A 20,481-nucleotide genomic window follows, 5' to 3' on the forward strand; every position below is an offset into this window, starting at 1 on the left:
TAGATGAGGTAAAACCACAGAAACTGACAAAACCTGGCTTTCAAATGTTTCAGGGTTGGGCTGCTTGCTTTGACAGGGCAGTGTCATCAGTAGAAAACATCTGAGATAAGGCACACCATTTTCCCAAACAGTGTATTTTGTAAAGCAATACATAGCTGTACTTAAAGATTAATTGATGTCAGTAATAGAAGTTTTATGTTTTATCTGTTAGTGATTAGATTTACTTGCAGCTGAGGGTTAAGAGCAGCTACGCCTGAATAACTGCTGACAGTGAGTGCTCAGAGCAACACACCACATAGAGAAGGTTTAGCCCTGTGTCTGAACTCACATCGTTGTACAGCTGGGGTTTGGGTGATAGCAAAACACGACAAATAGATACACCCCAACTGCTAAAGGAGAGAGGGATTCTATAGATAATTATTAAATTGCTTAAGAATATTATTTCATGTTTTTGTTTATTTGTCTTTTGTTTTAAGTTAGGCTTTTTATTCCTTTCTTTTTCCCTTTTCCTTTTCCTCCTTTCTTTATTTCTTCCCTTTTTATGTTCTTTTCTTTTTTTTCCTAGCTCTTTTCACTTTTAAGAAAGTTTGAATGGCACAACAATGAGTTAAAAGTATGAATAGTATTATTTACCTGCAGCAGTAAGACTGGTAAATCTGATTAATTTTATTCTCAGTATTTTGCTTGGAGCTTATTTAACATGGAACATAAGAAACTTCTTGTGTGTATATATTTATGTGTATACATAATCACATAAATGTACATTCATGGGATGAAAACAAAGTTATATGAGATTAAACCAATGGGAAAAGATTTGTTCAGGAGGGATTGGTGGAAAGGCATTCTGTTTTCAGACCTGGAATAAAAATAAAGTAAATGACTTCAGAGAAAATAAAGAAATAAGCCTGGGAACCATGAAGTAGGTCATACAAAAGGGTTGAGGTAACAAAAAGACAAACAAAAAGAAAAACAGGAATATGAAATCAAGGAATTTCAGTGGTGGGGAAGGACTGATGTAAAGTCAGGACAGTAAAGCTGTCTGGACTTAGAAGTAATCTCCACTCTCCTATTACTCCCAGTAGAATGTGCAAGGAGAGAAAAGCATTCTTATGTAATCCTGTGAAAAGGATGGCTTCCAGGACAGAAAGGCTGAGGATAGATGGGGAAAATGAGGTATCTTGATTTACATTGTATGTTAGACTGTAGCTCATGTTATTTTCTGTGAAAGAAGTTAAAGAGCAAAATACAGGGAGTCGTTTCGGCTGTACTTTTTCAGATAAATACATATAAGTAACCTCTGCACGTGTGTTTGAATTTTTGCAGATTCACTGATGTATGAGAAGGTGAAATAAAACTATAGTAAGTGTACCCTGTTAAAAAGGTACTGTTGTATGGAGCACATTGCAGCCATATGAAGTTTGTAATTATCCTTTATTTGAGACAAATTCTTTAGAGCTCTACTATTTGCGGCTAATACAGGAATCGCCAACTTGTGCTGTCTAAGGCTGTGTCCCTCACTGCACTGTCCACGAAAGGGACTTCTGATGATGTGGTAATATAAAAAAACTATCATCCTGACACCTAGTCAATTTACTACCCCTAAAGGATAAAGGCGTCACTGTGTTATGCTGGTTAATCAAAATGAGTGCTGATAAAATTCCTCACGGTCATATATTCATTATATGTGATGTATTTTATAGAAACACCGTCTTAAGGCTTTCTGAAAGTTCAGACAGTGAAGATTTCCTAATTATCCTCTGCAGCTCAAAGATGAAGAGAATAAAAAAAGACATAAATAGATTCATATAGTTGCTTTAAATCCAGTTGACAATACCTCTTCCAAATATTTAACAATAACAAAGATTACCCTTTGATTCTCAGTAAAGACTGCAAAGACCACAAACCCAGAGAACTTGCTTAAATGCTGTCTTTGGAGGCTTCCAAGCCTCAGGCAGACTCTGCAGCAGTGGGGCAGATCTAATGTTGGCAGTCAATTAATTTCATGTGGGAAGTTGAGCAAGAGATCTCCAGAGTTCACCTTTAAGTAAAATTTGAGTGGTGCTGTGATTCAGCTAAGTGAAAGATCCCATAGGATCTTACTTAGATCTTTGAGTTCACGTGGTATTTGCCTTGATAATTGTTGTTGGATCCTGGAGTTGTAGAAACCCTGAGCTTTGGGCATCTGGAAAATCATAGATAAGATCCACATGCAAAGTGGCACAGAATGCTTTGGAGAAGTTATTTTTCTTTTTTTTTCCTTAGTACTATTACTGCTATTTCTTCAAAGCATCTGAGTAAAGTTGGCTTGGTGGTGCGCAGAGTGTATGGAGAGGAAAAATGTAATGTAAGGAAAAGCAGATGAATAAATCTTAAGACATGTATGAAAAAATAAATGAACCATTTACTGAAATTCCACATTAGATGAGGTTTTTTGCAGATAAAAGTATTTCTGATGTCAGAATGCTAAGCCACTTAATTCCACAAGAGCAAAGCAAACTATTGAAAATTAAATATTGAGACTTGAAAAACATATTATCATAGAATGGGATTTTAGATTTGAACCTCAACATATAATTCATTAATCGCTGTATTTATTATTAAAATGGTAGACAGTCAGAAATCCAAAGCCTATCTGCTATTGAAGCATCTGTAGTTTCAGTCCTGCTAGTTTCCCTATTCTATGCCACATAAAATGATTGAGGTATAAGCTGGAAATATGGATAAACTATCTTTCTGAGATACAAACTGCACCAGCCCTGCAATAATTAGCAAGTTCTGAAAACCACTCATATATGGCATGGACTATGCCTGTAAAAACTGATGTAAGACGAGACTTCTGAGCTATTTCAAGTTCACAAAGAGCTTGATTATCCTTGGGGTCCCTTTCAACCTAAGCCATTCTGTGATTCTGTGATGGGAGTCAGATGGGATATTAGATTAGATTGGAATAAGGAAGAATTTTTTTACAATAAAGTTGGTGAGATACTGACACAGGTTGCCCAGGGAGGAGATGGTGGATACCTCATCCCTGGAGACACCTGGGGGCAGGCTGAATGGGGCTCTAAGCAGTTGGATCTGTAAGTCTTAATGTTAATTGCAGGGGAGTTGGACTAAATGACCTGTCCCTTCCAACTCAAAAGATTCTAGGATTCTACATAATAGGTTTTATTATTCTTTGACTGTGGCAGTTAATGAGCAAAAAAAGATTTTGCAATCAATCCATCAAGTTGATCTACTACAGCAACATGACGTCTTTGGGTCAGGTGTGTGTCCATGTTAGGATCTTAATCTTTTATGCTATGTGTCAGCTTGGTATTTTTGAATGCTCTTTTCAAGTTGTTTCAATTTCTTAAGATACATCCATTTTTATCTTCTGTAGGTATACCAATAAAACATGGAATGTTTCAATGCTGTTGGTACTCCTCCCTGTCTTTCACTGCCTTACTGTTCTCAAACTTCATACTTGGTATCAGCTGGTACCTTAATAGTTACTACTTAATCCTCACAATCTGTTCATCTTCTTAAGCAAGAAAGAAAATGTTTCGGTGTTTTTTCTAACAGATCTTTGTTGTCAAAATGAATATGGAACCATTTTTTCCCCTTCATTGCTAGTTGCAAGTTATCAAACCAATTGCCTCCTGTGGGTTTACAGAGCTTTCTTATGCAGTTGAGCTTCACTTAGATTTAGACAGATTTTTAAGTCTTCCTTTGCTGTCTCTTTGCACTTACATGTATTCACTTAATTAATCTTAGTGATATTCCTTTGAATAAAATCTTTGCTTGGAAGATTTTCCTTCTTCTTTGAAATTATGTACATTTTAAAAATATTTTCAATTAAGTATATTAACACTCTGCTTTTGTTCACTGTTTAGACAAGCTATCTGTTCTAACGACTGCTAACAAATCAGTCTTTTTTCCTCTTTAATTATCATCTTATCAACTATAGATATTATACTAAACTGATCAAAACAAGGTTTCAGATTTGAGCAGTGCTAGGCCAAAATACCATTTGGGTATGATCTGCTACCTAATCTATTGTTGTTTATACCACATTTTCATGATGAAATCTACCACATTTCTTGTTTTGTTCCTTGAAAATATCCTTGGCCATCTTCAGTTTCCCAGAAGCGAGTTGTGCTACATCCATATGTTTCTATTCCAGTTTAAAATATGTATGTATTTCTTTTTAGGAGTTCTTAGAACTGCTGCTACAAATGTAATTTTTAAGAATATGATCTCTGAACATCCTTCTTTTAATCAGAATGGCAATACTTGATTAGAAGCTTCTGAAGGTCTGTTGGTCACAAGAGTTCCAAATTTATTCCTACTTTATTTGGCAAAAACAACTGTGGTGCAATGATCAGGTCATAGGGTACCTGACTTGTGAACTAATGTGATATATTTTACCATAAAAGCCTTTAAAAGTTCCGTATTTCTTTTCTTTTGGGGGGACTAATAGAATTACATACTAGAAATTGGAAAGCAGGACCTATAGTGAAAAGCCTTTTGACAGTAGGTCATGATGTTTAGAATGGCATATCATAATCTACTCCTTTATAAGAGGATGTGTTTTTCATCTTCCCTATCTTCACATATGGAAGTGGCTTGAAATTAAGATTATGTTACACGAAATTGGTTAGACATATGTTTAATTTAATTCTGAACTGAAATTCACAGCACTATCATCACTTTGCATTAACCAGCTGCAGCCTAGCTTTGCATTGTGTTCCTGAGGTTATATATCATCTCTAACAATCACAATAAATCTTCATTTAGTTGGCTGGACTAGCTAATGTGTTGAGTTTTGAAATCTACTGCTTTAAACTAGCAGCTGCAAATACTACAGTTCTAGACTGTGATAAAAGCTTTGAAGATTGAGAAGAAAAGTACCTGATCACTGTTGTTGGATGAAGTGACTGGTATAAGACAGTAGTCAGGCACTCGTGGTTTTTTTGTTGCTTTTTTTTTGTAGCAGAAAAATAGATAAAAACAAAGAGCACACAAACAGAGCAGGGAGTACACATTAATCATGAATAAGACTAAAACAATAATCATGATTAGATTACAATTTACACGATCCTTGTAACAAGAAAATACCTAGGGGAAAATGTCAGCGTTAACTGTGTGCTTTTAATACATGTTTTTAAGAGAGATTTAAGGAGCGTTCATTTTTTCATCTTCCAAAAAACGGGTTCCTTTGCTAGTGCTTTTTACTGGTACTGAATAGTCTCTCATTCTCTGAGCAGGTTTATTTAATGGAGCTATTTTAACAGCATATGCTATTTTTTTCTTCCATTTCAGTACACGACTAGGTTATATATAAGCAATTATATTTACTCTCAAACTTGCTTGTCCAGAATTTGAATGATAAAAATTCCATTTGCAATAAATGAGAATGAATATCCCCTTTTAAGCCCTTCAGTTTCAGATCTGGGTTTGTTGTTTGAAAAAAATGTGCTGCAGCTTGTAATGGTTTCATTGTCTAAAACTATGAAGTCTTTTAAAGCATCACCTCTTTGCAATTCTGTTGATAATTTCTGGAACTTAAAGTGTGCTCTGTAAATAAATATATGCCCAGACTTTTTATACTTCCCTCACTTGTTCTCTCAGCACAGTTTGTCCGTTCTCAATTTCAGTGTGAGAAGAAAATAATTCTTTCCCATCCTCCTTCAAATACTGCTGAAGGTGGCCTCACCTGGATTCTATTCAATGATGAGTTGAGTGAGCTGCAGTGTTGACTTTTATCAATCAAATTAAGCACTGGTGGACATGAGCGTAATTTCTGTTGGAGTCATTGCCTCAATGTTCCTGTTTTGATGTGCTTTTCCAAACCATTCCTAAAATAACGCTATTCTAAAAATGGTAAATAAAAATCATTCCCAATCTGATGTCATTCAGCCTTTAATGGGGGTAGAACTTTCTATCCTTCCCGATAGAAAGGATTCTGATTTCTTTTTCATCCAGAAGTGACAAAATGTTTCTTCTTTCCATTGAGCAATTCCACTTGGGGTTGCATGCCTAACCTGTGCTATGGGAGCAAGTGAGAGGAACCACCAGACAGCAGGGTTACTCAGCGTGGAAGAGTCCCTGTTTCCTTGACCAAGCATAGCTCCTTCAGCACACGTTTTCCTCTCTCCTCACCTCTACGCTACGGCGCAGTATTTCTCTTGCTCTCTCTCTCACTCTTTCTTTTCTGTATCTCTCGGAAATCAGACTGGAGTTCAGAGCACTTTCACTACCTTTTATGAGGTAGAGTGCGATGGCATAGATGGGAGTAGGGCTAGTCAACTTTCTACCCACCCACCTACCTGTGCTGAGGGAGCTACGCTTGAGACCGGAAGCGGTGACTCCTCAACGGTGAGTAACCTCCTCTCATCTCTGTCTTTAACTCTCTCTATAGGACTGTGGGCGGAGGGAAAAGAAAATGTTTTTTGGTGTTTGTTCGGTTTTTTGTTTTTCTTCCCAATTTTATTATTATTATTATTATTTTATTTTTTAAATCTTTTTATTAACCACTGGATCACAGAATGAACTGCATGTATTGTTTTAGTCACCAGTGAAAAATCATTACCTGCCCATTCTGAATTCCTAATGTCATCTATTGAACAAGGATGATGTTTGTTTGCAGAGGTGATCCATTTACAGGTGGTTAAACCAATCCTTCTGACTTATATACTTTACATTGTGAAAAGGTATTCTCTGATCACCTTAAACTCAGTTGTTAATTTTCCATTAATTTAATTGCAGTAATGTTGAGCCAGCATTTTGTGATTAAAAATGGATGGTGGTGTTTATATGCTAATCATCATTTACTATGGGTAATGATAATTTCTACAGGACAGGATTTTTATTTTCCATATTTTCTATTACTGATTTTAATTTGTTTAATCCAGAATGTTTGTGAATTTATCTATTGACAGCAGGCCAATTACAAGAGTTGTTTTATAGATAAAATAAAATTCATAAGTAAATTGTAAGCAGAAAATCAAACCCCAAGAGATTAATCAGTTCTTAATGTTTGAAATTATGAATCCAAGTTTTTGATTTTTTTATGTTATGTGAACTTGAGATTGAAAGGGTTGTTGCTGTCTGGATTTCTTGGTGTTTTCACTACCTATACATTACTATTTTACTTTGAAGTCTCATCTTATTACTCTTATTACCTGTTTTTCTTTGCCCCAAGTATTACTGTTTCACTGTTTTAATATCCCTCAGCATTTTAAAAAAGTACACGATGGACTACGAAGATCTTCCTTTCTTGTTCTGCCTCTTGGGTATCTACTCAAGCTGTCAAGATGTCAGACTAAAGGGCAGAAGAAGGGTCATATGAAGATACTGGCCCCTGGGTATACACAAATCTGACTGTGTTTCTTTAACGCCCTTCATCAGCTCCATGTGGGGCCATGTCATATCACAGTAAACGGCACTAAAAGGCAGTAATGCATAGTCTATAAATCAGAGAGCGCAATCACAGCCTTTGCAGCAGAGGTGGTCAGTAGTCTGATTGATGAAATACTTCTATTTTCAGGTGACTAGGTGGCTTTGAGGAATTGGGAATAGGATGCAGAGCCTTCCATCTTCTGGTCACTGACATATATTGGGATTTGGTCACTAGTGATGGATGGGTATTCCCCCTGATGACTCAGTGATGCTCTTTGCATGAATGCACGGGAGATCTGAGTGAAATTCTAGAAGGACGAATATCTTGTTTAGCAAGCTGCCAGAATTTCACTAATAACTGTTTCTGTTAGAGAGAAAAATAAGGGTCACAAATAAATAATTGGCTCCTCAAGTTTTGAATAACATTTGCAAAGAGTTTCATTATTACTGCTTATTCCTTTTAGTAAAAGCAATGAAGTCTCCAAATCTTCCTATGCATAGCAAAAAATGTGTCTAGAAAATTTAGCTTTCCTGGCAAACTTTGATCTTTTGAGTAGAAAAGAAAAAACAGGTTAGTCAATTTGTAATGTTTCACTGGGAAATCTTTATGGGAATTTCAACAACAGTTGAAAACCTCAGCAGAGTTTGAGGTTTGGACTACTGAGAGACAAATGCTTTGTGGGTAAACATAGTCAATATCCAAAACACATCTTCTGCTTATGAATTTACAAAAATTGTGGTTTTTTGGGTTCTTTTTTGTATGTTTGCTTTTTATATAATTATTCTTGTTTAATATAGGAGACTATGAGTTTTGCAAAGAATTGGCAAAGCGTGAAGACAAACTGAACAATGCCCCTAATCTCACTGCAATTATATGAAAGCATATTGGTAGCATAGAGAGATAAATTCTTTTTAGAAGTGGTAGAAGGATTGGGAATGGGAGATCAGAATTGGTATCATTCAGTAATTAAGGTGAATTAGAGATACTGTGGGGGATATTATGAAACAGAGATGTCAGTGGATTAGTTTAAACCCAAAGAAAATTGCTCTCTGCATTTATCTTGTAAGATGAGCAAATCAGAAGTTGGCATATTTATATATACAGGGGAGTTTGCATAGGCAGTGATATGCAAAGTACTGTAAAGTATTTTGATAATTAATCTAGAATCTTCCTCAACCAAATCTAATACTAAATTTTAGTCATGCAACCCCAGGCTGTGGATTTGCCTGAATAACCTCACCGGGAGAATAAATAGCTTAATTTTACACTTACTGTGCTAATTCTCCTCTGAAATTATTATTTTTTTTTTTAAAGTATAAAAATTAAAATGTCTAAAGCGCACAGCTTCTTGTATTTTACAACATTGGCTTAAATGTATATTCTGACACTTACAATGTTTCTTTTAGTATTATGTTACTTACATACACATAAATAAAAGTGAAATATAGTAATACAGCTTTCAGGTAATTTTGCTTATTGAAAACTCTTGAAAACAAATATCTTAGCAGCTCATTTCAATATATGCTGATTTAAATTTGTTAAATACCTCATTACACTTTACATTCTCTGTTTATAACAATAAAGCATTCTTCAAGATTGCGTTGGTTTAAGTTGCCATCCACAAGTTGTGTTAGTGACTCCAACCCAAGCTGTAAACTAGTAAATTTATACCTTTGCATTTAAGCAGGTCAGCATTGAAATTACAGCCTTGTTTCTCAGTCATACTGTTAGAGATGTTAACAGTACTTCAACAGTGTAGGTCGTATATAAAGATAAAATGTTTTCTCAGCATGATTAAGATGGTTAGTTACAATTCCCAAATTTTCTGTGTTTTCCAGGCTTATTTCTCTCACAAGCTGAATTAAACCTTTGTGGGTTGGTTCTTACCTTCTTCTTTTTCTGTCTAAGAAGTGAGGGAGAGCTGTGAAATGCACCATCTGTTTCCAAATGGTGTCAGATGGCATATAGATGCTCATCACCCTGCCCTCTCTTATTTCAGTTTTAGGCAGGTGTAATGCCATTGACTCAACAGGAATTACTTTTGATTTAATCTTATTTAAGCAAAAGAAGTGTAGATGATAGTGTGCAAGCATTCTAGGGGACTCTTTATGTTGATTTAGATTGCAATCCTTTTAAACGTTGACCTCAGCTCATCTGAATTGCCAACAAAATGCACAGAAGTATTTGGACTGAGTATAGAGTTTCAGAGGAAAGTAGGGCTACCCTAACACCCCAGACATTTATTCCTGGGGCAGTTTAAACTCAATGTCATTAAATATTATTCTCTTTGATCAAAATGGTTTGAATTTGTATCCATCCCATCTGAGCACATCCAAGCAAGCACACTAATATACCCTTGATCTGTACAATAACGATGAGTTTCAAACACCATATGGTCCTCCAAGACTTGGGAAATTTTCAGGATGAGGAGAAAGAGATCACTGTAAAGAAGCACATTTTGCTTTGATAAAGTGGGAAAGTCACCTTGCAGTAACAAATGGAGGCTACCCTACTCCAGTTAAAAAATAAAAAGAGTAAGAAATTAAGAATGAGTCAATAGTGTGAGGAAAATTGAGTATTTCATTATTTGGAAACATGAATTATGAAGAGTTTTTGACTGTTCTGTCCATTGTTAAGTAGAAAGAGATTAATCTATCCAAGTGTAAATGTATCTGAGTTGCTCACTCCAGACTTCCTTCATCATTGATGGAGAACAATAGGCTTTTCTACTCAGACTAGTAGTGTAGGCAGATGAACAGAACCATGCAGAGGGGATTTAGTGTTGGGGGTCTTTGAAGGGTGTGTGTTCATAGGTATTTGATGTCAGCTTTCTTTGAACATAGCTGTGGCAGAAAAGAAGCTACCTACTTTTTGCTGGACAGAAATATTTAAATTGTTTTGTAAGAATATTTACCTAAATAAAGTAGCTTTTAAAGAAGTTCCAAGCTCATTAGAATACAGGTTTATCATTTCTGACATTTGACAATTTGGGGGATGAACAAAGAACAATTAAGGAAATTAATCTAAAGACTATTCATTATGTTTAAATTCTTGAATACTTAAGTAAAAAAGCGAATACAGCTTATAAGAAATGTTGAGCATCTAGGCCTAGGTTCACTGTATTGTCTCGGATTCTAATGCAGTTTAATATGTTTAGGTGTAATCAAGGAGGAGAGGTACTCACAGAAAATGAGCTAATTAAAGATCTCAGGTACATCATGGCTCCATCTTCTTCACCAATTACAGAAGGAAACTGAAATGCTTTGGTCCAACACCTGGAGCTACATAGGATGAGCAAGGATAAGAATTCATTTATAGAAATGGACCTTGCATAGGTCTCTGAACACATCATCTGAATTTTTTATAAGCAGACTCACTTTTCATACCTACATTATTAGAACAATTGATCAATTGTAGACATCTGAAAACCTGCTTCTGAGTATTCTACTGCCATGAACAGTTCTAGGATTCTGATAAGTATTAAAATATATTCAGTAACAACTTTTGACGTCAGGTAAGTGTAGACAACTACTGCATGATGTTTAGGTTCAGCAAGAATCATGTAAGAAAAGAAGCTCTGTGCAAATGCTTTTTCACCATTTTTCCAAATCACTGATGAAATTATACCTTTGTCTTCTCTCCATACATTCTGATTTGGAGGTAAGATTTTGGAGAAAGTGTTGAATTAATCTGTATGGGAATGATTGTCCTCAGGTTAAAAGCACATAAACTGTTTGGGGTATGTGGATCACTGAGGTTGCAACTACTTCTCAATTGCTGTTCAAGCAAAATGCTGTATAAAACACTGAATCTCAAAGGAAAATGTAGGCAAAGTAAATTAGGATTTCCTAAGATAACATGAATATTTCCTGGAGAAATTGGTATAGTACTTAATTTGTGTGTCCTATTAAACATGCATCAATAAGTGATGATATTTTTTTCCTCAGTTTTTCAGTTACCCTTTTTTTTTTTCCTTTGGATAAAAGACTTGTTTGTCTAGCAGTGCAACTGATCATCAGCATCATCTATACTACTTTTGTAGATATGTTTACATGAATACAGAGGAGAAGGCAAGGGCAAGATATTGTTGTCTACCACAATACACTAAGAGAAGTATTCAAAAGAGCCAGACTTCTGAAGGGTGCATGGTGACAGGACAAGAGGCAATGGACGGAAGTTCGAATGTGGGAGATTCCAGTTAGAGATAGTGAAAAACATTTTACCATGAGGGTAGTCAAATTCAAGCCTGGGGTGGGGGTTTTCAGTCTAGAGAGGCTAAATATCATTTGTGTTTGGCGATAACAGAATGTCCTGAACAACGCAATTAAATATACATCATGTCTAAAGGAGTAAGTTAATCACAATCAAATAAGAAAATGAATAGCTAGGAAAATAGGAGCATCATAATTCCGTTTTTCTGTGTAGCCACAAATTCCTTTTTAACCCCATTGCAACCACTTTGTTTTCCAAATAATGATTTTTCTTGTTAGAGAAATTCAAATGGAAGTGATAGTTTTCTCACAATAGCTGAGCATCTAGGAAAATCCTAATGCATATTCTCAAGTGACTGATGGCAATACGGCTTCAGGCACTGGGTATTAATGCTGAAAAATAGCAGATGTCTCCCACCATAGGGATGAGTGCATCTGAATAGCGAATAGGCCATTCTTGCACTGGCTGTCAGTAATAGTATCATGTTTATGCATGCAATGTGCTAAGGAAGCATAAGATGTGAATATTATGAATATAATCTTTTTCTTATATTTATATATTTATCTTACATATATAGTGCTATATTTAATATTAAGCACAGTTGAGAGGAAAGTGTTCTTTTGTGTAATAGGTTAACCTTGGAAAAAGTTATTTTTGATTCACCCTCCCAATTCCTAATTGCTTCATGTAACCTATGTTGCAGTAGAGGGTGTTAATTGACTTTTGGTTTGTAGTAACAAGCTTGCTTCAAAAATGAAGAGAAGCGGGGAATGCATCCAGAATTCAGGTAGTCAGATAGCCTTAATGGCTTGACAGTGCATAAATTATCTGCTAATTGCTTACAAATCAAGTTCTAGCCAAGAATATTCAAAGAGTTGCAGGTTCTTTTTTCAATATAGAATCATAGTTCAGTCTAGGTTAGAGAAGACCGTAAAGATCACGAAGTCCAATCATCAACCTGACCTGCTGAGTCCTGTGACTAAACCACATCCCTCAGTGCCTCATCCACACATCATAAATACCTCCAGAGATGGGGAGCCCGAGGCAGCCCATTCCAACACTTAATCACCCTCTCCTTGAAGAATGTCTCCCTAATGTCTAAGATAAACTTCCCCTGGTGCAATATATTAAATAGAAGTTGCTCCTCACAAGTTATACCAAGTAAACAGACTAAACTTTATTCATCAATAATTATGAATACCATTTTTTGCACTCATATGTTCCAAGGTCAGTGTGGGCCACTGTTAACATTAAGCTCCCTAAGTGACAGATGGGCTCTCTGAAATCATGTAATTAAAAAATCTCCAATAGTTATGATAAACTTGAGTATACGTAGTAAGCAAAAACATTCAATATTGATTTCACAATTTCTAAAGATATAATCATTATATTTTGTGATTAATTACTATCACTACTAAAATTTTTCAGCTAACTAATAACTAAAATTGCATGCTTTACCTTCCAGTCATTATGTTCTTTTATGTCTTTCTCTAATCTAAAGGGAGCATATGACAGGAGGGGGAACAGCTGTTTACGAGGGTGGATAGTGATAGGACAAGGGAAAATGGCCTTAGACTGCAACAGAGGAGGTTTAGGTTGGATATTAGGAGGAAGTTTTTCACCCAGAGGGTGGTGTTGCACTGGAACAGGTTGCCCAAGGAGGCTGTGGATGCCCCATCCCTGCAGGCATTCAAGGCCAGGCTGGATGTGGCTCTGGGCAGCCTGGCCTGGTAATTGGCGACCCTGTACATAGCAGGGGGGTTGAAGCTAGATGATGATTATGGTCCCTTTCAGACCAGGCTATTCTATGATTCAGTGATACAATATGAATCTGTTAAACCTGAAATATTGTTACTTATCTGTTACCACCTGCTTGCTGACTTTGTGCATTTTCAGTCATTTGCTTATTAGTGGAAAGCAGAGCTGCCTGAATCTCTGCCATGAAAGATTTTTTATTCTTAAGGTTTGTTATGTTCTCTCCAGTTCCTCAGTGTTCTTCTTGCATTGAGGTATTCAACGTATGGGGACATATGATATTGTGAATATGATTATTTAACCTATTTCATCAGTTTCCTTCTTTTTATATACTCAAGGTTCATATCAGCCCTTTTCCACAACATTGCTCAGAAAGGGCTACTTACCTTTCCAAGGTACCTGCAGTGATTTGATGAGATGTGGGCTTGTTTCTGCCTAAGTGTTTCTTATCCTATAAGTAGGTATCACCTGTTATAAAATTAGCCAAACTAAAGACTACATTTCTGGTGTTTACCAGCTTATCAGATAATCGTCCTCTTTATGTATTATCACATTTCCAGCTGTTAACTGCAAATCTCATTATTTACAAATAACTTTTTTTTTCCAGGATGTTGTTTTGTTTTTTTTTTTAGCAAGTTTTCCAGTGTTGCCGTGCACAATTATAATCCAAACCCCATACTTGCCCAGGTGCTAGCGAAACCCTCGCTAGGGCCAAAAGGACCACCGTGACTCATCAAATAATGTGAAACTGAAAACTGGTTTCTCCAAGAGCCCAATGAAAAGTCATGGTGTAACAGTGACTTCAATGCCTATACATACTTCTGAAAATTTAGTTATTAGAGAATTTAGCAATCATTCTGTAAGTGCCATGACAATTTTGAATCAGCTGTGTTTTTAATCAATCTGTCATGTCATACCAATTGTTATGTCTTCAAAGGGCTACAGTTATACCAACAGCATCATCTCAAGCAAACCTGAGTTTAATAGTATGATGTATATTACCTTTGAAAATACTTTTATGCACAAAAATTTGGTTATAGCTAATTGCATTTCATTCCCCCCTTTATTTATAGAATCATAGAAGCACCAATGTTGGAAAAGACCTCTAAGATCATCCAGTCCATCCATCCACCTATCACTGAATGTGTTGTAGAATTTGCATTATTTTAACTGAGAATGCCCTCAGCTGAGCTGGCCTATAATTTCAGAGGTCATTTTGTTTACCCAGATGAAATATTTCCAGACTAACAACTGTGTGCTATTCTTTCCCTGTTTCCCAAAGTTTATTAAAACTTCCAGTAATGATCTATAACATTCTTCAACTAGCTCACTATAAACTACCTGTACTACTTTCTTACTATCTGGAAGTCCTTTTTTCTCTTGGTTTTTGCAGTATGTTTTTAATTCTAAATGTGAGGATAAGTTTTCTCCTTTATTTTTTTTTTTTCCTAAGTAGCAGAAGACTTAACACTGTGACACCAGTCAAGGACTAGCTTTCATTATATTCATAATTCCCTAATCATTGCTAGGTGGTGAAGTTTGCCTTCTGTACTGTGCAGTGATTTGATAGACATATTTCTATATGGAATGTTAATACAACACACTTCCTTATTAGTATTATTACCTTGTTATTATTTTTATTCATCTGTTTGGAAAAGTGCGTGTGACTCAGTGCCCTAATTTTGTAAGGAATTAACTTCCTTTGGCCTTGCTTTAAACTTAAGCCATTGTAACTGTGCTTTTTAAGCACAGCTTAAACTGAAGTAACGCAGCAGTGTATTAAGAGCTGAATGTTAATTAGAGTGATGATGCTCATTCAGTTAAATTCTTCTTTACTGAGCCAGAATACAAACATTGAGCTGGAGGTAATACAGAAATCACTAGAAGTGTTTAGGTAGCCAAATTGGACAGGTGGGATGGTTAACAGAAGATTTTGGAGAACAATTATATCAGAACACTCTTGTCGGATTTTTATGTCTCTTTTCTGTTTCCAAAACTTGAAAGCAATACAGTACAAATAAACATTAAGGACAAGGTCTTAATCCCTGCATGTTGAAATTAGATAAATAATGGTGAAAATAGGGTGCTCCTATGTGTTATAACAGAAGATTGGATAATTAAAATGGCATAATATGTAAAATACATCATTACAATCCTCATCTGATCTTGTAGAACTACCCATGCTTCTGCACAATCCTACCAATAAACTCCATAAAATTATTAATGCATTTCAACATGTAGATTACATTCTATGTATGGATTTCAGCATCCTATTTATGTGCCACCTCATTTCAGCATGCAGTCTTCCATCATTCCGCTCCTTAAAATATGCTCCATTTAAAACAGCTACCAGAATTTTTTTGCTACTATTACTTTATTATTTTTTTTTTCCCACAAAGAAATCATGAAATATGTGAGACTATTCAACAAATGGAATTAATGGGAATGTACAATATAGGCTTGATCCAGTCAGTTTACCCACACTGATTACAAAGTAAATACTATTCGGCGATATCACTTTATATTCAGAATCAATCCACTGGTGTTTCAAAAAGAATCATTTAACAATGAATAATGTTTAACTGTAGATCTCAGCAGTAAATTAGAATATCCTAATTTAATAGAGTATGATCTGTTATTTGCCAACAAACATAGATTGCCTTATAAATCATGCAATTGTATGGTTATGGAATAACACTATACTGAATTATATTTAATTACTGCCTTTTGAACAGTCATGTTTCTGCCATATAATATAATTTTCCATCTTTTAACTTAGTTTCTTTTACTAACAGAAAATGCAAATTAGTTCTGAAGAAAAATACTTACTGGGGACAGGCAATTAACTGTGTATTTCAGGAAACGGCACCAAATACGTGAGAATCATCAAAATGCTTTTCTGTTTTGCACCTCTCTCTATACAGCTGTTTATGTATTTAATGAATTATATTGAATATAGGCTACAGATGAAATTCAAAGTAATAGGTAAGTCTATAGATGAATCTGCTTCTTGGTGCAGGCTTCCTATAATGTCTATTCTTGTTTCACATCAGTCGCCATTACTTTTCAGAAAGAGGTTTCTCCTGCATTTATATTCTGAACTCTCTTCTTCTGTTAATGATCCAGCATGTTTGAGATGAATTTTGTTGGTGTTTATTTAATCACCTTATGAGTATTTGTCCCAATTACTTTGCTTTAAATTCATGTTAAATATGGTCCCAAAAGATAAAGTGGGAAAAGTTTGGAAGGAGGACAGGCCTTTTATTCCAGATTAAAACACCTAAAAACTTTCTGTGGGGTGGAATTAAAGAGCTAGAATAACATTACATCCTTAGTAGTTGCTAAAAACTAGGGGAAACTTCTAAAACTTTAAGCCAACTTCCATGATAGAAATGAAAGGCTTTGTCACAAAAAGTAAATACCAAATATTTAGCATTTTGAGACAGAGATAATTGAACATCCTACATAGTAAACTAGTTTGCTATGCTGCTTAAGTCCATATATTTAAGCACCTAATGATTTGAGGATGCCTAGTTGGATTTGGCAAGCACCTAGCTTATATTTTGGAACACTGAGATATTGCTTTGCAAGTCCCACATTCTGCTTTAATTCTTTTGAACAATTTGGCCAGGGGCATATATTTGATCTCAGTATATGGAAGCTTGTTGGTTGGAAGTCCCAATGGTTTGAAGTTTAGCAACTTCTTGAGGCCTCCTATATCTGGAGTATCCATGCACCTGAGGCAGACAGAAGCATGGGAGAAACATGGGTGTGTACAAACTTACTTTGCTTATCACAAAGTACTATTACTTGGGAACGTGAGTAGTAAATATTACAGTTATGAAACAAAATATTTGGTTAACTGTATCAATGTTTTAATTCTTTAGGAGTTTTTGCATCTCCTTTTGTCTTTTCACATGGGATTCTTGAACAAGCTCAGCAGTGGCCTCACAGTATTCCTGCAGATATCACTGTAGATGTTATCCTGGGATTCATAGGAATAACTAGGGAAAATAAATAAATAAATAAATAACAGATCACTTGGGAAAATGTCTGCTGACCTATTTTGTTGTTTCTGACATTTAAAAGTAAATTTGTAAAGGCTTAAGTGAAAAGTCCTTTCTGTTTTTGTTCTTGAGGAAAACAAGGAAATTGAACCTTGACCCACAGAAAAAAACTCAGTGTAATATGACGGTACAAGCTTTCCCTCTGGATTACTAAAAAGTGTTCAAGTGAAGTACCACAGTCTTCCCCTAATATGGTGCATATTGATTCTGGTGCTTGTTACTGCAAACCTGTTGGTTAATCCTCAAAGGGCTCCTTGTATCTTTAGTGGAATCTTACAGCATCCAGACTTCAGCAAGGCCATTCAGACTTCATCCAGTGATCCAGACACAGAGTAACCCTGCTATATTTCGTTTTGTTTTCTCCATAGCTGGACAGTGCCACTTCACTCATCCAGGCAGCTAAAAATCTGATGAACGCTGTGGTTCTTACAGTGAAGGCATCTTATGTAGCTTCTACTAAGTATCAGAAGGTCTATGGTACTGCTGCAGTGAACTCCCCAGTTGTTTCTTGGAAGATGAAGGCACCTGAGAAGAAACCTCTAGTAAAGAGAGAAAAACCAGAAGAATATCAGACAAGAGTGAGAAGAGGGTCCCAGAAGAAACATATTTCCCCTGTACAGGCCTTAAGTGAATTTAAAGCTATGGATTCATTCTAAAACACTAAGCTTTACCAGCAGGGTTTTATATTCTTTTTTGTATGCATACCTGCCGACTTGTATGCGTCTGGCATGGGGTGGGGGGGAAACAGTGTCAATTTGCATGCAACCTGAGGCTCTATTGAAGTAACTACTTTCTTCAGTGCCAAAATTTAAGGGCGTTCTCTTCCAATGTTCAGTGGACTTGGTCCAAGCTTACTTTTTAAACTAAAATATTGCATTAAATTGGCCAAAGAATTTGCATCACAGGGGTATTTGCTTGGGTTAAATAATGAATTCAAGACTAAACCCAGAAGTTTTTATGCATGCAAGAAACATTAGGTTGGCAGGTATATTAAGTGGAAAAAAAAAATTAAAAAATTAAAAAAAAAAAAAAGGAATTGTAATGGTAGACCATAAAGCTTGTATTGCTTCTGTTCCAGTGCAAAAATGTACTAGCCAATATGCTTAAATGTGTGGCCCAATAATTAAATGATATAACTTTTAAGTCATTTTCATTATAGTATGTGAATTTTTAAAACAGATACAAACTAATTCATCTTGAAATTGCTTCTTTTAAACAATATTTTGTTCTTTATATTCTAGTAGTGTTATGATTGCTCACATTTCAATTTTTCCCATTAATATGAACAGAGGTTTACTTTTGCCAATTGAATTCCTTATGGTGGAGTATGAAGCACAATATGGTGATTGACATTGCCTTTTATATTATGATTATGATAATGATGATTATTATTATATTAGTAATAGAAGACCTGATGGTGGAATGTTTAGAGACACGGAAATTGACAATGTGAGAACTTAGAGGCAAATATGTAGGTGTAGCTTGGATTACAGGTATCTGAAATACCATTGTAACCACTAACTCAATAAACTCATTTAACCTTGGAATCTTCAATTTGTATGGTGTGTCTTTTTTAATGCAGAGATGCACAGATGCCTTCTGCATCACAGGTGAGGTAGCCCACTTAGTTTGGCCTTGTGTTTCCTTTTATTTTCTTGTAAGAAAAAGCAGCATTACACTATTTTTTTTTCTATTGCCAAATATTGGCAATGGGTCAAAACCATAGTTTAAATCTTTAATAAGAGATATAGTAAAATAAAAAGACTCCCCAGTAAAAACCGGAGACTGTGCATATGATAAAAATACAGTCAAAGACATAGGGAAGTTCTTAAAGAGCTTTCCCCACAATGCACTGTAGTCTGATGTGGTTTGGAGGAACTTGTGATATCAATGAATGACCTAAAAATAATTTGGATGCTAACACAGGAAATTACAGAGACAAAAGATGGGTTTTGAATTTGTAGGGATAACAAAAAAAAAGAAAACAAACCAACCAAATACGAAACAAGTAAAAATGTCACAGTCAAGAATGGCACATTCAAGAAATATTTATATGTATGCAGTTGGCCACAATGACAAACTCATTGCCGGTCACTCAGGCAGAATATTGACTGTGTCTGCAAAATGCTAAGGAAAATTAGATTTTCTGAAGGTAAAAATCCATAATGATTCTGGGCAACTTAATTCACTTGAATGAAAGCCCTACTTTAAGATGAATTATTTGTCTTTGGATGGGGCCCATCTCTGCTCAAAATGTCACTGTGGTAACACGGTAATATTTACCATTGAGAAGTGAAGAATGATGCCAGTGAAAACAAACATAAATAAATTAAAAAAAATAAAACACCCAGAACATAACAGTTCAGTGGTTGACTTAATAAAGGAAAAATCAGTGGAAAAACAGAAAGAAGACATTATTAGATGATACTACATATAAGATATGCATATGTATACTTCAAGCAGTTTTTGTCTACTCATCTGAAAGAAGTGATATAGCATGGAAACATACATGACAATATGAATTAATATCTAGAATCAATTTTATGTAAGAAGAGACTGAGAATGGTAAAAAAAAAATAATCTTTCTTTAGGGCAATAAACAGGCTAAAAGATGAATAAATAAGTTACAAGATCTAGTGATGACAAAATGAATTATCAAACAGCAAGTTTGATATGATAACAATAATTAATTCATTAGAAAAGGTAGTTTAGAATTCATTGTTACAGTGTCACAGTTGTCACAATGACAACAACTCTATTCACTGCACTAACTAGGAGTTCATCCTACAGTTTCTACCTTGGAATCTTGTATGTCTTCAATATCTTTGTCGTAAAACTAATTGATGAAGATTTTGGAAATGTCCAGTACAGCCAGTCCTCCACTAGCAAAAGGGAACCCGTATCACTGGAGTAGCATAATGAAAAACTGTGCTGGTCCTTAGATCAGGAAGCTGTGTCTGTTTCATGTGACAATCAGCGTGGTTCACAAACTAAATGTGTACAAACCGTACATATTTATGAATACATACAACCTTGAAAACATTATTTTTTGATTGTATTTCTAAT

The 20,481-nt window shown here is 35.4% G+C and overlaps 1 protein-coding gene across 1 annotated transcript in view; it reads left to right on the forward strand.

The window, feature by feature from the left end:
* CTNNA2 (catenin alpha 2) overlaps positions 1 to 18,447 on the forward strand; it is a 441,905-nt gene extending 423,458 nt beyond the window's left edge. Inside the window, exon 18 of the mRNA XM_072334895.1 lies at positions 17,784 to 18,447. Coding sequence (XP_072190996.1) covers positions 17,784 to 18,071 — 288 coding nt within the window. The 3' untranslated portion in view covers positions 18,072 to 18,447. The remainder of the gene's footprint in view (positions 1 to 17,783) is intronic.
* The last annotated feature ends 2,034 nt before the right edge of the window (positions 18,448 to 20,481 follow it).

The sequence above is a fragment of the Excalfactoria chinensis genome, chromosome 4 (genome assembly GCF_039878825.1).
Source record: "Excalfactoria chinensis isolate bCotChi1 chromosome 4, bCotChi1.hap2, whole genome shotgun sequence".
In the NCBI taxonomy this organism is placed as follows: domain Eukaryota; kingdom Metazoa; phylum Chordata; class Aves; order Galliformes; family Phasianidae; genus Excalfactoria; species Excalfactoria chinensis.